The 16,124-nt window shown below is 55.2% G+C and overlaps 1 protein-coding gene across 1 annotated transcript in view; it reads right to left on the bottom strand.

The window, feature by feature from the left end:
- IFFO2 (intermediate filament family orphan 2) overlaps positions 1 to 16,124 on the bottom strand; it is a 51,486-nt gene that overhangs the window by 6,557 nt on the left and 28,805 nt on the right. Inside the window, exons 2-7 of the mRNA XM_082451685.1 lie at positions 8,792 to 8,852; positions 7,417 to 7,512; positions 6,109 to 6,249; positions 4,615 to 4,754; positions 419 to 539; positions 190 to 282 (exon numbers count right to left, since the gene is read on the bottom strand). Of these exons, the coding sequence (XP_082307811.1) occupies positions 190 to 282; positions 419 to 539; positions 4,615 to 4,754; positions 6,109 to 6,249; positions 7,417 to 7,512; positions 8,792 to 8,852 (652 nt within the window). The remainder of the gene's footprint in view (positions 1 to 189; positions 283 to 418; positions 540 to 4,614; positions 4,755 to 6,108; positions 6,250 to 7,416; positions 7,513 to 8,791; positions 8,853 to 16,124) is intronic.

Here is a 16,124-nt window from a genome sequence, read left to right as displayed (position 1 = left end):
TTTCACAGATTAGGAAACTGAGGCCCTAAGAGGGGTGTGACTTGCCCAGTACTAGGCAGGGAATCAGCAGATCTCCTGACTTCCGATCCTGTGTCTGCCTCGCTCTCCCAGCCCCTGTCCACACGGGCACCTAATCACCGTGAGTCTCGGGGGTCACAACCGGGTGATGTGAACAAGCTAACGCCTCACCTCGATCTGGCCTATGGTCTCCTGGTACTCCTTGTCTCTCGTCTTGAAGAAGGATTCAGTCTCATGGATCAAGTTGCCCAGGTTTTCCTCTTGCTGGGGAAACAGAACAGAGGGCACAACTTAGCTGGGCGGTGAGGGCTGCAGGGAAAGAGTGGGGGATGCGGGATCGTGGAAAGGAGGTGCTCCCGGTGCCTACCTCCCAGCCTCTAAGAAGCCATGCCCGGCTCACCTCGCCCTGCAGGTCAATGCTCGGATTGCAGTTGGTGAAGTCCTCCCAGAGCAGAAGTGTGTCTTCGTTCTCCTCCCATGTCAGGCTGTCACAGTCATCGTCGAAATCAAAGGTCTCCCGCCTGTTGGGGGGACACAGGGGGGCATGAGTGAACAGAGCCAGGCTCCAGGGGCCTGGACAGGGGAGAGCAAGGGACACTGTCCCGATGATTGGGCTCCTGCCAGGTGGCCATCCAAAAAGGCAGGGGCGGTGGCCAAAGGGGACACATGCCTTCTCCTTGGAGTTTAACTCTTTTCAAATGCAGAGTTTATTTACATATTATTTATACAATTTAAAATGTATATTCCTAAAGATGCCAGGCTTTCATTAATGGAGACTAAAGATATTTTCCTCCCGAGTCCAATCTTGTGACTGTTTTCCTTTCATTTAATAACTCATTCCTGGAGCCCCTGCTATGCCTGAGGTGATTCATATAACCTTTTCTGCAACTTGGAAAGGTGGGTATTATTATTATTCCCATTTTACAGATGAGGAAACTGCAGCTCAGAAAGAATAATTCACTTGTCCAAAGCCACACTAAGCTAGCCTGTACCAGAAACTAGGGCTGATAAAAAAGAACAAAATAATGCCATTTGTAGCAACATGGATGGACCTAGAGATTGTCATACTGAGTGAAGTAAGTCAGAGAAAGACAAATATCCTATGATATCGCTTATATGTGGAATCTAAAAAAAAGGGTACAAATGGACTTATCTACAAAACAGAAATAGAGTCACAGATGTAGAAAACAAACTATGGTTACCAGGGGGTAAGGGAGGGAGAGATAAATTGGAAGATTGGGATTAACATATACACACTACTATATATAAAACAGATAATTAATAAGAACCTACTGCATAGCACAGGGAACTCTACTCAATACTTCATAATGGCCTATATGGGAAAAGAATCTAAAAGAGTGGATATATGTATATGTATAACAGATTCACTTCGCTGTGTACCTGAAACTAACACAACATTGTAAATCAACTATACTCCAATAAAAATTAAAAAAAAAAAAAAGAAACTAGGGCTGAAAGCCAGATCTTTCTGTTTCCTATGGCTTTTTCCTGCCCATCAAAACATCACCAAGCACCTATTATGTGCTGGGCACGGGACAGGCCACCATGCATGTATTAAAATGCAATTCATTCCATCCTCACAACAATCCTGTGAGGTGAGCATGATTGTTAGTCCCATTTTACAGGTAAGGAAATTGAGGCTCAGAGGGATTAGGTGGACTTCTAGAATAATACATGCTGGAAATCAGATTTGAATGCAAAGCCTGAGTGATTTCTGGGCTTCCCTATTCACTAGAACTGGAAGTAGGGTGATGGACCATACAAGTGTGCCTGGGACTGAAGGGGTTCTGGAGGTGTACTGGTTACCCCAACTGGAGGGGACCGTAAAAATCATTCAGCCCAATATGCCCATTATTCAGATGGGAAGGCTGAGGCCTGCAGGAGTTAAACTGCTTGACCCAGTGAATCAGCTGCAGAGGAAGATGTGGGTCCCATGTCCTGATTCCCATCCCAGGGCTCTCCCCACTGCCCACGCTCACTCCTTCAACTACTTTCTGGATCCTACAGGGCACTGCTCCCAACCTGCTGACAATGGACTAGGCTGGAGCCACCCGGCAGAGCCCAAGAGCACCCCCGGGAGCCAGGTTCCCCACCAAGAAGCGGTTCCTGCGGGAGCCTGCAGGTGGCTCCCTGCATCCAGGGACCAGAGCTGGGGCAGGGCTGCAGGGTGAGGCGCTGCCCATCCCCCCCCACCCCAGCAAGACAGTTCCGGGGCGAGCCCCTGGTCAAACGTCATCGACCCATCACCACCTCACATACTAGACTGCTGACCTCACTTCCTTCCCAGCGGCTGGGACAAGAAGGAAACCCCAGCTGAGTAATGGGGAACTAGAAAGGATAGGAAGCTGCCTGCACAAGAGAAAGGGCGCGCCCCTCCCCCCAGATCTGGAGGGCAGGGCTGAGCAGGAGGGTTGGTCACTGTGCAGAGAAAGTAGCAAATTTCTCCCCTTCTCGGCCTGAAGCCCAAGCAACTGATTTTGATCAAAACAAAACAGCCCTGACACGGGTGCATTATTCAAGGAGTTCAGAGGAGCTGGCCTGGGGCGGTGGGGGCTCTGGCTTGGGTCTCAGCCCGTAGCCCGAGGAGATGTCAGCGGGAGGGGGCCAGGGCCCTGCCCTGGTGCCGTCTGCGTGGCCTTGGCTAGAACTACAAGGGTGGAGGGGTGATCAGAGGTTGGCCGTTTTTTTTTTGAACTAGGCAACTTTACAACCAGATCAACCTAATTGGATACTGAACCCAGTTCAGACCTGTCAACGCTCAGGTGCCCATTTTAGCAGCATTGGAAAGAAAGCCCTTTCATACACCTGGGAGCACAGCTTTTTAGCTCACCCCACTTCCTGGGCAGCCTATGGATTCCTGGTGACTTTATGAAAACCAGGGACAACAATTTCTTCAAAGAAGCCCTTTAATTCAACCAAATGAACCCAGCCTGGGTCTCTGGGGCATACAACCCTGCCCTACACTCAGAAACGCCCACAGCAACGTTCAGAAAACCTAGACCCAACCAAGGGTTCTCTTCCAAAGCCCCTCTCATCAACGAAAGATGAGACTATGAGAACTGCGTGTGGGGGGAGATGGTGAAAGATGAATCGAGAGTCTAGGAATCTCCTTGTCACCCTCAAAACAGCAAAGTCCCAAACACAGCCCCATCTCAATGCTGTTTCAAGGGAACAGCAAGTATAGGTTAGTGCTGGGCAAACCCATCCCACCCAGGTCCGATTCCCGTCTTCCTGACAAGTCACCAGGGTGGGGATGGTGTGGCAAGGAAACAGAAGAGGGAAATCTCTTCTGAGCACGAAGACAGTGCTGGACCGGTAGTCAGGGGCCCGGCTCTGTCCCAACTTGCCCAGCCCTCTCTGAGCCTCACCTGTGCATTGAAGGGGCTGGGCAGAGTGATCTTGGGACTCTACCATGCTAGGCCAGCCCCGAGCACTGTAGGAAGCATTAGGAGAGGCCTGTGCCCCTGGCTTTTGAAATGAGTATGATGGCAGGAGCACCTGCTAATAGGAGGTGCCCTCCTGGAGGGGTCTGGAAGGTCGGTGATGGCTCACCAGAGGCAAGCACTCGAATCCAGCCAGCCCTGCTGCTGGAAACTCAGGACTCCAGAGAACGGACATCAGGCCAGAAAATGTGCTGGGCCCTGAGACTCAGACGCAAGGGGTGGGGGAGGTAGGGGTGGAGAGGGAGGACTCCAGTCCTGGGCAAAAGCTGAGTCCTCAGGGCTCAGGGGAGAGAGCAGGCAAGAGCAGGCCAGTGGGGCAGGGGGAAAGGTGGACTCCAGAGACCCGGTCCCAGCCTGCTCTCTGACTCAAGGCCCTTAGATGAGTCAGCCAATGCCCACAGCTGCACCCCTACCCTCCCCAAGCCCACACCGGGCTACTCTACGGATTAGAGCCAAAGACGGATCAGGATTGCAAGTATAGCACTGGGCACACCAAGGCTACAACGCATCCCTGCCCCAGATGACTGTACCCAGCCAGGTTCTAGTAAATCGGCTGTCCGCAGGGGTGGGAGAGGGCTGCCCAGACTGGTAGCACCTGACAATTTCCCATCGTGGCAAATATTAAGCTACTGATGTGCCATCGCTAAACCTGGAGTGGGCAGACATGCGTACAATCAGCTTTCACAAGCTGGTGCGAGCCAGCTCCAGCCCACCACGGACCATACCCAGCCCAACTCTGCCACTAACCCGGGCAGCAGCTCAGCCCAAGGGAAAAAAAAAATTGTAACTTTGTATGGTGATGGATGTTAACTAGACTTATTGTGGTGAGCAGTTTACAACATATACAAATACCAAAACATGATGTTGCATATCTGAAACTAACAGAATGTTACACGTCAGTTATATTATCTCAATAAAAAAAAAAAAAAAGAATTGCCCACAAATATGACCACCATTACCAATTTGACCCTTTCTGAAAATGTGAAACTCCGAATCCAAATTCTTTCAGAGCACCGTGCTGGCCAAACAAAACATCTGCAGGCTACTTCCGGCCCAGGTCACCAGTTTGCCACCCCGGCCCTGCCCAACCTGGGGAAACGGAGAGGAGCCCCCAGGCAGCAGGGATACTCACAGCTGGTTAAACATGCGTTTCATCTCGTCTGTGATGTTCATGGAGCCGACCTCGTCATCCGAGAACCGGTTCACCTCCCCGTCCTGCTCAGAGATGTCATCGTCCGAAGCCACCTTACGCTCTTTCTTTTTGGGGACCACCTGACCCGGAGAGGAAAAGATCAAGGTCACTGGGAGGCTCTGCTGGGATGGAGGGCGGAGTGGACTGGGAAGGGAGCCGGCGTCCCACAGGATGGATGGAGCATGGCTGGGGCAGCCACTGCTTGGAAAGATGCCGGGTCCTCTAAGAAGCAGGCGGCGTTAGCAGGAAGCGTGAGGTGGGGAGACATGCAGGATGGAGGAACAGATGGCCTGGACCCTTCCCTGCCCTGGGACGCCTGGTGGTTGGGCTGGCTCAGCTCACCCCTTCACCAGAGAGGCAGCCCCATCATGTGGGGAGAAGAGCGGGCCAGACTGGGGCACTGAGTCGCCTGGTATGTCTCAGAGGCAGCCAGAGAGGAGAACCCCTTACAGAGGCGCAGACGGCTCCACGCTTCCCAGAGCCCTCCTGCTCCCATGCAAAGTTGACAGGCAGGCAGCCCCAGGTTCAACAAGCTTCCTCCACTCCAAGCAGACAAGACACGACAAACCAGACAAAGGCTGAAATGGTCCCTTGCTTCCCCGCAAAGGGGCAGCAAGAAGGCACGAGGTGGACAATGGGCCCCAGGGAAGCCCAGACCTCACCCCACTCCATCCAAAGTCACATACTTAAAGCGACAACACGTCATACTGCCCTGGGCTCAAGCAAAAGCCAAACCACAACCCAAAACTCAAGAAGCAGCCTTCAGAGAATGACGCACGCCCTTTGGGCAGCTGGACCAGCCCCCAGGCCCTCCCTGGAGGACATTTGCCAGTGCTAACCCATCGCCTTCGCTTGGGACACACACGCTTGCTGGTTGGACGGGGGGAGGGGGGGATGGAGTGAGTCTCGACGTGGGACTGAAAAAGAGTCAACAGCCCCTCTTCTGAATTCTGAGGCTCGTGGACCAGGGCTCAGGCCAGCTCACCCAGCGCTCCCAAAGCCTGGCCAGGGCTCCCCGACCATGGCATTTGTACCCAGCTCCGGCTCCCAGAGGAAGAGGCAGGAAGCAGGGCAGTGGACCCAGGGTGGATGGATGGACTGAGCCCTGGAGGGTCCAGAGACCTGAGTCCTACTCCCAGCTCTGCCATGTCCGTCCTGGAGCCTGTCACGCCCACCGCCCCTCCTGGGTGAGCGGTGTCCTCAGCCACTGGATGAAGCGGTCAGCCTTGATGGTGGAGTCAGACGTGCCTATGAGTCTATGCGTCCCTGATTCTACGTCCTCCTGGGGAGGCCAGAGGGTTGGGCAAACGCTACCTCGTGGGGGGAAGGGGCGTGGGCAGGGTGCGAGGAAAACGGGGGTTGGGTGGCCAGGCAGGGGTGGAGGGCGGTGGGCGGCTGGGAGTGGCAGCTGGTGAGCAGGGCAGCCCTAGTCACCTGGAAGATCTTGGACACGTCTTCCGAGTTCCGCTGCTGTGCGACATCGCACAGCTTGGCCGTGATATCGATTCGGCGGCAGATGTCCATGTCCACCTTCATGGCCTTTTCTTGGATCTTTGTGTCCAGGTCTGTCATGGGCTGCAGGGAGGACAGCAGGGGGTTACGTGAGCGAGGGATGGAGCAAGCATGGGGGTGGGGAGGCACTCCCAGGCTCCGACTGGACAGAGGGGTGGGGAGACCCCCAGGTGTCGGGCGGGAGGCCCCGCAGTCCGAGGGGGTCTTTGAGCCTTTTCTGGACTTGAAGGGTCGGGCCAGCTGCTTGGGTTCAGGGCAGGGGGCGGAGGGACTGTGGGAGCCTAGGGCTTCGGCGCCGAGTGGACAGTGTGTTTGCCGGTCACCCTAAGGGCTGGAAGGCATCCTCTCAGCAGATACAGCGTCAGTGTTTATTTTGTCAGAGCAGAGAAAAAAGAAAGACAAGTCCCACTGCTGAAAGACGCCCCTGCTTTCCCACCGGGCCTGCTCCACCTGTCCCCCACACAGAGATTCCTCCCACGGCTGGTGGTTGCGGCTGCCTAGGATGGGGGGTCCCCTGGACCCCGGTGAGGGGAAGCCACATGGCCTCTTCCAGCCACCCCAGCTCCACGCCTCTCAGGACCAGAACTGCTCCAGGCTGAGTCACCTGTACTGGGCTCCTTCTCCTTTGTGGAGACTCTCTCTACACACTACCCGCTGCTTGAAGGTGGCAGGAAACCAGGTCCCCAGTAGGAAGGAGGCCCTTGCTGCCATCAGCTGCCCCTGCCCACGGTTACTCAGAGGGGCTCCTATCGTCCCAAGGGTGCGCACACTGGCCTGTCCCGACTTTACAAAGCAAACCCTGCTGAAGGCCGCTGGCCCGGGGAGCCTCTCAGGCCAGCGCAGATCAGACCCGGGGTCTCCTTCAACCTGCCATTGGCCGCCACTGCGCCCAGACACAGAGGCCCACGGCCACCACCCGTCCTCACCGTGGTGAGCTGGCAGGAGATGGAGCAAACGCACACAGACCATCAGAAGAGCCCCAGGGAGGGCGGGATGGGTTAAAGCAGCGGATTAATGCATCTCTACTCAGACCAAGGGAAGCGGAAGTGGGGAGGGGGCAGGGAGGGGGGCCTGGTCTCCGATGCATCCGTCATCCTCACGGGTCAAACGCAGCCAGCCAGGATTCTAACTAGAAGCCGAGCTCCGGGGCCTCGGAGTGAATGAAGCGTTTTGCATGATGGCTGTGGGCGGAAGTCATGATGCCTGGGGGTGGCGGTCGGTGGCACTTACGTCACTCATGAGCCCCTTAAACACCACCAGCTCGGCCTTGAGACGCTCAATCTTCTCGTTCATCTCCTCCTGGATGGCATCTGCCTCTTGCGCTGCCTACGGGGGATGGAGATGGGGGAGGTTTTAGGGGGGCTGGTCTCTCTGTTGGAGGGGAGGGGATGGACACCTGGGTCCAGAGCCCCGGACACCTGACATCCAACCAAGCCGGGTGCCTTTGTGCCAGGGAAGGAAGGGGTGCCAAAGACCTCGTCCCAGCCTGGGTCCCCACTCAGCCCTCGCTCAGCACAGGGCATTGCTCAGCCTAAAACACTTCTCCAAGGATTATTTACTGTATGGAAAAATCCATGGCAGACATTAAGAGAAAACGTGGATGTAAAAGGGATCCCAGTAGTAGGTCAATTCACGTGAAACTGCCAAAATATCTGACCATCTCCGATCTCCAGAATGGCAATGTCACACGTGCCAGCCTAACCGAACATGCCCACCTCGGGCTTGTGTGTGTCTGCACAGAAAAGACCAGAAGGTCACACACCAATTTATCAACAGTGGAGGGGGGAGAACTGGAGGTGAGTTTTATTTTCTTCTCTGTGTTTTTCTGAATTTTCCATGTATTTGACCATGAGCATGTTATGTGTGTAAAGCAAAAAGTACTTTTCTTATAAAAGAAAGTGGGGTGGGGGGACGTTCATCCTTTTCCTTCTGCATATTGACATTATTTTAATCTGTCTCTAACTTCCTTAGAAGATCAGTGTTTATCTTCTTTCTTTCTTCTTTCTTTCTTTTTTTTTTTGGTTATTAATTAATTATTTATCTATTTAGAGGATCAATACTTTAAATATCAGAAGGCAATTTTTTAAAAATGCTTTTAAAGCTCTTTTTTAAAAGAGCTTTCCATGCCTTCTCATGGGCTTGCCATTCTTATGCCCATTTGGCTGAGAGGAAAACAGAAGCCGAGAAGGTAAAGTTTGTTGCCAGGCGTACACAGCAGGCCAGTGAGAAGCAGGGCCCAGAACACAGAGCCACAGAGCCAGAAGAGCAAAAGAATGTCCTCATGCCCGCTGCTGAGCACCTGCCAGGGCTGGGAGCCCACCTGATGACATGGCCACCCGCCCTGTGCAGGGCACTCAGCCCCGAGTCCGTTCCTGCATGCGGGGGGCAGAACCAGGATTCCTGTGCCCAAGCTTTTCTCCAACTCTTGTGCTGGTGCCTTCCCAGCCCCGAAGGAGGGGAGGCGGGAGAGGCCTCCGGCTCCATCGAGGAGAGACTGAGGCAGCAGGAGGTAGCAGAGCACAGAGGCTGTGCTGGGAACTGCCCCCGGCTTTGCCCCTTGGCCACGTGGTTCTCCCGCAAGCCTCTGCTGGTCAGGACCTCTCACCTCCTGCAGCGTGTCCACCATGGTCTGTAGGTTCATGCGCTTGGCGAGCTCCTCCTCCCATCTGCAAGAGTCAAGAGGGACAGGTGGTCAGAGGGTGGCCTCCCCAGGCCAGTCCAGCCTCAGACACAATGCCAGCACCCACCCTGGGCCCGTCCCCGGGCTGGGCAAGGAAGGTGCAGCAGCAACTCCATCCTCGCCTGCCCCTCGGGAACTCCCAGTCTAGGGAGCTAGATGTGTGGGACAGCCAGGTGACCCATGATACCAGGTGGTGGTGACAGGTGCCAGGCTCCAGGCATGAGCACAGCACGACCGGGAGATGACGGCAGGAGGGACCGCCAGCCCCCCACACAAACTGTGAAGCACTGTACAAATGCTACTGCTCTTTCCGTTCCTGTAAGACATGGTACTGAAGCTGCTCTCAGGAGCAAGGCTGCAGCCAGCACCACTTTCAGGCTCTCCTTTGCAACCACAAGAAACAAATTTCATCGTGCCAACCATCGCAATCTCGGAGTCAATTTGTCCTACCACCTACCCTAACCAACAAAGACATCTCCTACCTAGCTGCTATCATCCTTATCTTACAGATGAGGAAACTGAGGCTCAGAGAGGTTAAACACCTTCCCCAAAGACACACAGCTAGTTAGGGGGTGGGGCTGGACTTCAAACCCAGGTCTGTTTTATTACATTAAAACAAAAAATAAATATAACTCTCACTTATTTAATGCTTATTAAGTGCCAGGCTCTATTCCAGGGGCGTTACATATGTCATCTTGTTTGTGTATACGTGGGCTGAAGTTGAACAGGAAAGGACAAAGGGGAGAAGGCACATGGGGGCTCTGAGTGTACCCCCAGCATTAACCGGAGGCAGGATGGGATGATAATAATTAGAGTTACCACAACAATACCAGCCCACCTTAACTGAGTGCTTACTTTGTACCAGGCACCATTCTACGTGATGTAATTCAATCCTCAAAACAATCCTCTAGCCTAGGTGCCACCATGATCCCCACGTTACAGGTGAAGCAAGCAAGGCAGAGTCAGGTACCAAGGTCAGGGTGAGGACAAGTGGGGCCAGGACTCAAACCCAGGCTGGAGACTCCAGATTGAGTGCTTGTAAACCTGCCAGGCTTTCTGTAGACCCAGGACCCATCAGAGCCCTAACCCACTTCCCACCCAGATGCCCCTCCTTCCCCAGAGGGACAGGTCCTTCTCCACCCCCCATCCTGGGACAGACAGACCAGGAGTTTCTCTCTTTCTTCACCCTACGGCTGCCTCCCTACATGGCCTCAGAGCAGGCAGGTCTGGAAGCCTTTTAGGATGCTGTCGGGGCCAGCTAAAAATAGGCCAGAGGGGAGGGATGGCTGAAGAGTGGGTTACGTCACCAGCTTTTGGAAGCAAGAGAAAACGGATACTGTTTGCACACACAGAGGAAAATTCCTCTTCTTTCCCACAGGAGACACGACGGCCCTGGCCAGGGCTCCCAGAGGACACACTCGCCACTCACCCCCCCATCCCCCGTTCCCTTCGGTCTTTACCAGCCCCCAGTGGTGGCGGCCAGGCCTAGATCTTCTGTGGGCTGCAGAGTTCAGAACCCAGTGGGCAGTGGGGCTGGGACAGGGGTCCTGGCAGGGATGAGGAACACAGAGGAAGCTAAGGAGGGGCAGCAAGAGAATCTAAGGATCTAACCCAGGTGGGATCATCTCACTGAACAACCTCGTTGTACAAATAGGAAAACTGAGTCCAGCCCCAGGCCCAGTGTGGGGAACAGGAATCCCAGGTGGGGAGAAGTTCAAGGCTGCCCTCACCTCGCCCAGCAGCATGGGGCATCTGGGGCTCCCCTCAAGGGAGGCCAAGGCCCAGAACACAGGTCCTGAGGTAAATCATCTTTACTGGCCACGCTGCCCTGAGTGGGGCAGGGGGCTCAATTCCAAAGCTGCTGAGCAGAGAAGGGACAAGGGAGAGCCCGGTGTGGCCCTGGCTGCAGCCTGGCTCCTGAGGCCAGCCTCACTACTGCATCTTGCAGCAACACCAGGGGCAGCAGAGGAGGGGGCAGTGAAGGTTGAAGATGCGGGCACCCAGGGACATCTCTCCCCCACACACACCCATTTCCAAGACGGGCTTTTGGGGATAAGGCCCAGCCCCTCCTCACTTTTCCTTTAAGCAAACTTCTTGTGAGGAAGGTGGGGCAGGGGTCAACAGACCCATTGAACAGACGGGAAAAATGAAGCCCAGCAAAGGAAAGCAACTTGTCTCAAGTCAACTCAGAGCGAGGACTTAAGCCACGTCTTTGGATCTCCAGACACATTAGCTGTAGTAGCAGCAGCCACTGATTGGCGAGCACAGCCTGAGTCCCACGCACTGGGCTCAGTGCCTTGTACACATCTCATCGGCTTTCATGCGAATTATTAACACTCTCGGGTAAAGAAATTTTCCCCAAACCCATTTTGTAGATGAGAGAGCTGAGGTTCAGAGAGGTGAGGTAACTTGTCCAGGGTCACACAGCTAGTAAGCAAGGATGGGACTCAAGCCAAGCTCATGCTCTAAAGCATCCAGTTTCCAACTGTGATTTGCATGGGAATCACCCGGGGAGCTTGTTCACGTGCAGACCCGGATTCAGCAGGTCTGGGGTGGGGCTCATTTCTAATGAGCTCCCCTGCAGAAGGCACTTTGGTGGCCCCCTCGCCTCTCTAAGCTGCACCCCAGATGAGCTTGCACAAATGACTTCATGGGCCTTTTATTACCAGAGCTGGATGGGTGGGCAGCCAGTGCACCTGCCCCCAGGAGACCCAAGAAGGACCCCTGTGTGTTGACAGCAGCTGGCTTGACAGACCAAACCCGCTGCCTACGCTGACCTCCCCTCCCAGCCACAGCGGGAAAGCTTGGCTTTGCCAGCTTCAATGTTGACAGTGCAGAAAAGCTTTGCCCTTCAGCTGCCCTGGCTGACTGGGGTGAAAGGATGGATGAGTGATGTTTCTTAAGGCGCCCCAGATGCCCTGCATTTATTGCAACTCAGCCCAGAGAGAGGGAGCATGCAGCTTAACCAAAAACTGGTCAACCAAGTTGTGGGCTCTGACATTCCAAAACCTGCTTCCCAGGCACGGCCCCCTCTCCTGACCTGGATCTGCCCACAGGAGTAAGGTTTCAGCAGGATGGAAGTTTCAGGCAGCAGGACCAACATAAGCAAAGACAGGCCAGCAGGAAGGCCAGGGAGTAGCCAGCTGCCACCAAGAGGGGACACACCTACAATGGGTCAGGGGCTGGTGGATGTCGTGTCCTTTAAGCCTTTGCCCTCCTGACTTTCATGTGTGGCCCATTGCTGAGCACAGGAGCTCACACAGCGGCTGTGAAACTGCAGAGAAACCTCCTCCCCATTTTACAGGTGGGAAAATGAAGGCCCAGTGCACACAGACAGCTCTAGCCAAGGCCAAGACAGCCTGAATCACTTAGATCCACCCCTGCCCGCCCTGACCCACCAGCTCATAAAACTTCCAAATCCTGTTCTCTTTTTTTTTTAATTTATTTTTATTATTTTTTAATTTTTGGCTGCATTAGGTCTTTGCTGCTGCGCATGGGCTTTCTCTAGTTGTGGCGAGCGGGGGCTACTCCTCATTGTGGTGTGCGGGCTTCCCTGGTGGTGGGCGCCACGAGGGAAGTCCCCAGATTCTTTTCTCTCGAAGGGAGTGGAGAGAGGGACATTTATTGGTCACCTTCTGGGTGGTGTACACCATGTTGGGCCTTCATATACATATAAAAGATAAGGGACTTCCCTGGTAGCGCAGTGGTTAAGAATCTGCCTGCCAATGCAGGGGACATGGGTTCGTTCCCCGGTCCGGAAAGATCCCACACGTCACAGAGCAACTAAGCCCGTGCACCACAACTACTGAGCCCGTGTGCCACAACTACTGAAGCCCGCGCACCTAGAGCCGGTGCTCTGCAACAAATGGAAGCCACTGCAATGAGAAGCCCGCACACCGCAACGAAGAGTAGCCCCCGCTCGCCGCAACTAGAGAAAGCCCATGCGCAGCAACGAAGACCCAACGCAGCCAAAAATAAATTAATTAATTAATAATAAAAGAAGATAAAATATCACTTAACCCTCCCCTAAGGATGGTCCCCATTTTGCAGATGAGAAAACAGAGAATCAGAGGTAACTCGATTCCCCTTTCCCTCCCTCCTCTTCAGCCTCCTGAAATCTATCCATTCTCCCAGGCTTGTCTCAAATGTCATCTCTTCTCTGAGCCTCCGCAGCCACTTCCATTGTTTTCCCTCCTTGAGCTCAGGCTTGAGGCAGCAGACCTCAGGATGCCATCTTTCCCAGGCGGCTTGGCTGTGGCATCTCATCAAGCATGGCTCTCAGCCAAAGAGCCGGCCCACGATGCCAGGGACAGCGACGGACCACCCTCCATCTTCTCCACCTCCAAAGAGTGCTCAGGCCCCAGATCTAGCTCGTGCCCCAGCCACATCACAGGGACCTTCTCTCGCCCCCAGCATCTCCCCCCAGCATCCTCTCACTCTCCCCCCATCTGCAGACACCCTTCAACAGCAGCCTTGTATGCATGCCAGCTCCTCAAAATGCTCTCGGTCTATGGATGCTCACACCAGCCTCTGAAGCAGGTGGGATGGATGATGGTGGTGGTGATACTGATGCTGATGATGATGTGATAGGGCAGCTAACACAGACTGAGTGCTTACAATGTGCCAGGCACCGTCCTCGGGGGCTTCACAGGCAGAGCCTCATTTTAGTTTCACAGTAACCTCTAAGTCGGGTTATTATTACCTCCATGTCGTTGATGAAGAAGCTAAAGTCCAAAAGCATGAAGCGCCTCCCCCAAAATCACACAGCCAGCAAGGGGGGGTTGTTTCTATTTTACGGAAACAAGAGACTCAGAGAATCTCCAGAAGCGAAGGCTGAAAAGGGGACCAGAGTTCCCCTAGACCACGCCTCTGAGTGTACAGATAAGGAAACTGAGGTGCAGGTCACCCAGGGAGTGGACAGCAGAGTGCCCTCCCCTCCCCCAGCCCAAGCAGCGCTCATGAGGAGCGAGGTGGAAGGACACGAGTCTGACCCCTGGCTCTGCCTCCCCCACTCAGAGCCTCGATCTCTCCATCTGTAAATGAGACACAGTGTGAGCCCAGCATACCCCAGGCTCGCTCCAGAAAAGCCATTCTGTTCCCGCACTCTGACAGTCATGTGACTGGCCCCCAGTCACGGGCTGGTTCTGGCTGGACTGGACCCCAGGGCCCATCTCCCGGCCCCAGCCCAGCCTCCTGCCCCTGGACTCAGTCACTCTAATCCCTCTGCTTACCAGTGTCCAAATCCACTGGGTGTGATCCACGACACGGCAGTGCTGGACAAGGGTTAGTCCTGGAGGGCCTCTGTGCCAATGCAAAGGACAAGCAGGGGCTCAGACTGGGGAGCCCACAAATCGGGAATGAGAATGTGGGTGCCGGTAGCACCCTGGTGCCCAGGCCAGGTGCCCTGGCCTGTTGGAGCACAGAGGAAACATGGCGGAGACACCTGTTCTAGGTGGGAAAAGGGGTACAGGAGGGCTGCCACCATACAAGTCATCGGAGGAGTCGGGTCTAAAGCTGGGGGTCTGCCCGCTCCCCCAGCCGGAGAACCGGTTATAATTACCATTTCTGTGCTCACTGCTGTTCTCCCTACACCTAAACCCACCCACACTTGGTAAGGAGTCAAACAGTTATTGAATGGATTTGTTGAATGAATGAATGATCCAAGCAGCAATCACTCCTCAGCCCCCCTGCTTGCCCCTCCCCAGCCAGGGCCCCTTGGACATCCTCAATCTGCACAGCCCCGGCTGGGGGACTCCGCTGCTCCGTCCACTCGGCTCCTGAACCTCCCCTGGGAGAGGCCAGGCCAGCGGGAGGGCGGGCCAGGGCAGGAAGCGGGCAGGGAGAAGGAGAAAGCTTCCCTCTCCCACTTCCCACAGCTCCAGGCCCGGGATGGGAAAGCAGGGATGTCAGGGCAATGAGCGGGGAGAGGAAATGACTCCCCAGCCCTACACCGCTGCCGAGATCTCGGTGGGGCTCAGCCACCATCTTAGCAGAAGGAGCACATGTGTGAGGAGGTGGCCAGGAGGGGGAGGTGGCTGCCCCGCCTCAGCCAGATGTGGTCTCCCCGCATTCCTGAGGAGCCACCGCTGGACCACGTGACGGACGAGAAGTCTCCGCAAGCCACTGGGGGGAGGGGATTGGCAGCTTCACTGCCAGCCGCCACCCCCCAGCTAACACTCAGGGCCAGTGTCTCCCCTCCCCCATCAGCTCAGGATGACACACAGCCCACCGGAAAGGGGCCACAAAGCCTGGCCTACTGAGGGGCGGAAAGCCAAGCTGAAGTCACTGGCAGCAGGACTGACTCACAGATTTTTCACTTCCTGTGCACTCACAGAAAGAAGCTCCGGGGCTCTAGCTCCAGAGGAAAGTGGGTGCAGCCCCAGGAAGACAACTTAGGCTCCTGGGATAGCCCTGGGGCTTCTGAAGAGAAAGTCCTAGAGACTCCTGGGCAGCAAGAGACTGGGTTCGAATACTGCCCCTGCTGCTTCCCAGCTGTGTGACTTTGAGAAAGTCAATTACCCTCTCTGGGCCTCAGTTGCCTCATCTGTGAGATGGGAAGCACACCACCCCTTTCGAGGGTGGGTTGTGAGAACTACATGAAGTGGGGTGGTGTGGGTGAAAACACCCAGTCCCACCTCTGGCACATAGCAGACAACTGATGCTCCGAGGTTCAATTCAAACTGCAGAATCCCACAGCTGGCTCCAGTGGCCAGACCACAGAGAGCTGGGAGGGCCCCACAGGAATGGTCCGCACCTTTCCAGGGAAGGTGAGCCGCCGGCACGCCCAGGCCGACCCACTCAGGTGATGGAAAGCAAACTCAGGTGAGGCTAGGCCAGAGCTGTCAGCGGAAAACTTCATTCTGGGCCAAGCATGGGTCTTGTCTCTGGCAGAGGGCAGATGGGCGGAGGGCAATTTTCACCCGGGCACGGGGAGCTCACCCCACAGCAGCACAGCCGGCTGCAGGCTGCCAGTGGGTGTGCTGGAGCCACTCCACCCACCTGTCCCCGGGGCTCTGCGCTGCCCCTGGCTTCTGTGCGAGCCCACCCACAGATGCAAAGGTGCCTTTCCCCTCCCCGCGTGGACGTGCCTTGCCCCACCCTCGCTGCAGAGCTGGGGCTGAGCTGGGGCCCTGACTGGCAGGTCCTTCTCTAGACTTACATCCGAGCTGGAGGATGAGGCAGACCAGGGGGACCCTTCTTCAAATGCAGTTTTGCAGAAGCCGATGGGTAACAGATCAGAGTGGGCACTCGGCGGGCC

This window comes from Balaenoptera physalus (assembly GCF_965194825.1).
Source record: "Balaenoptera physalus genome assembly, chromosome: 1".
Taxonomy (NCBI): domain Eukaryota; kingdom Metazoa; phylum Chordata; class Mammalia; order Artiodactyla; family Balaenopteridae; genus Balaenoptera; species Balaenoptera physalus.
Note: the sequence above shows the minus strand (reverse complement) of the source record. Positions and strands in the feature narration are given on the sequence as shown.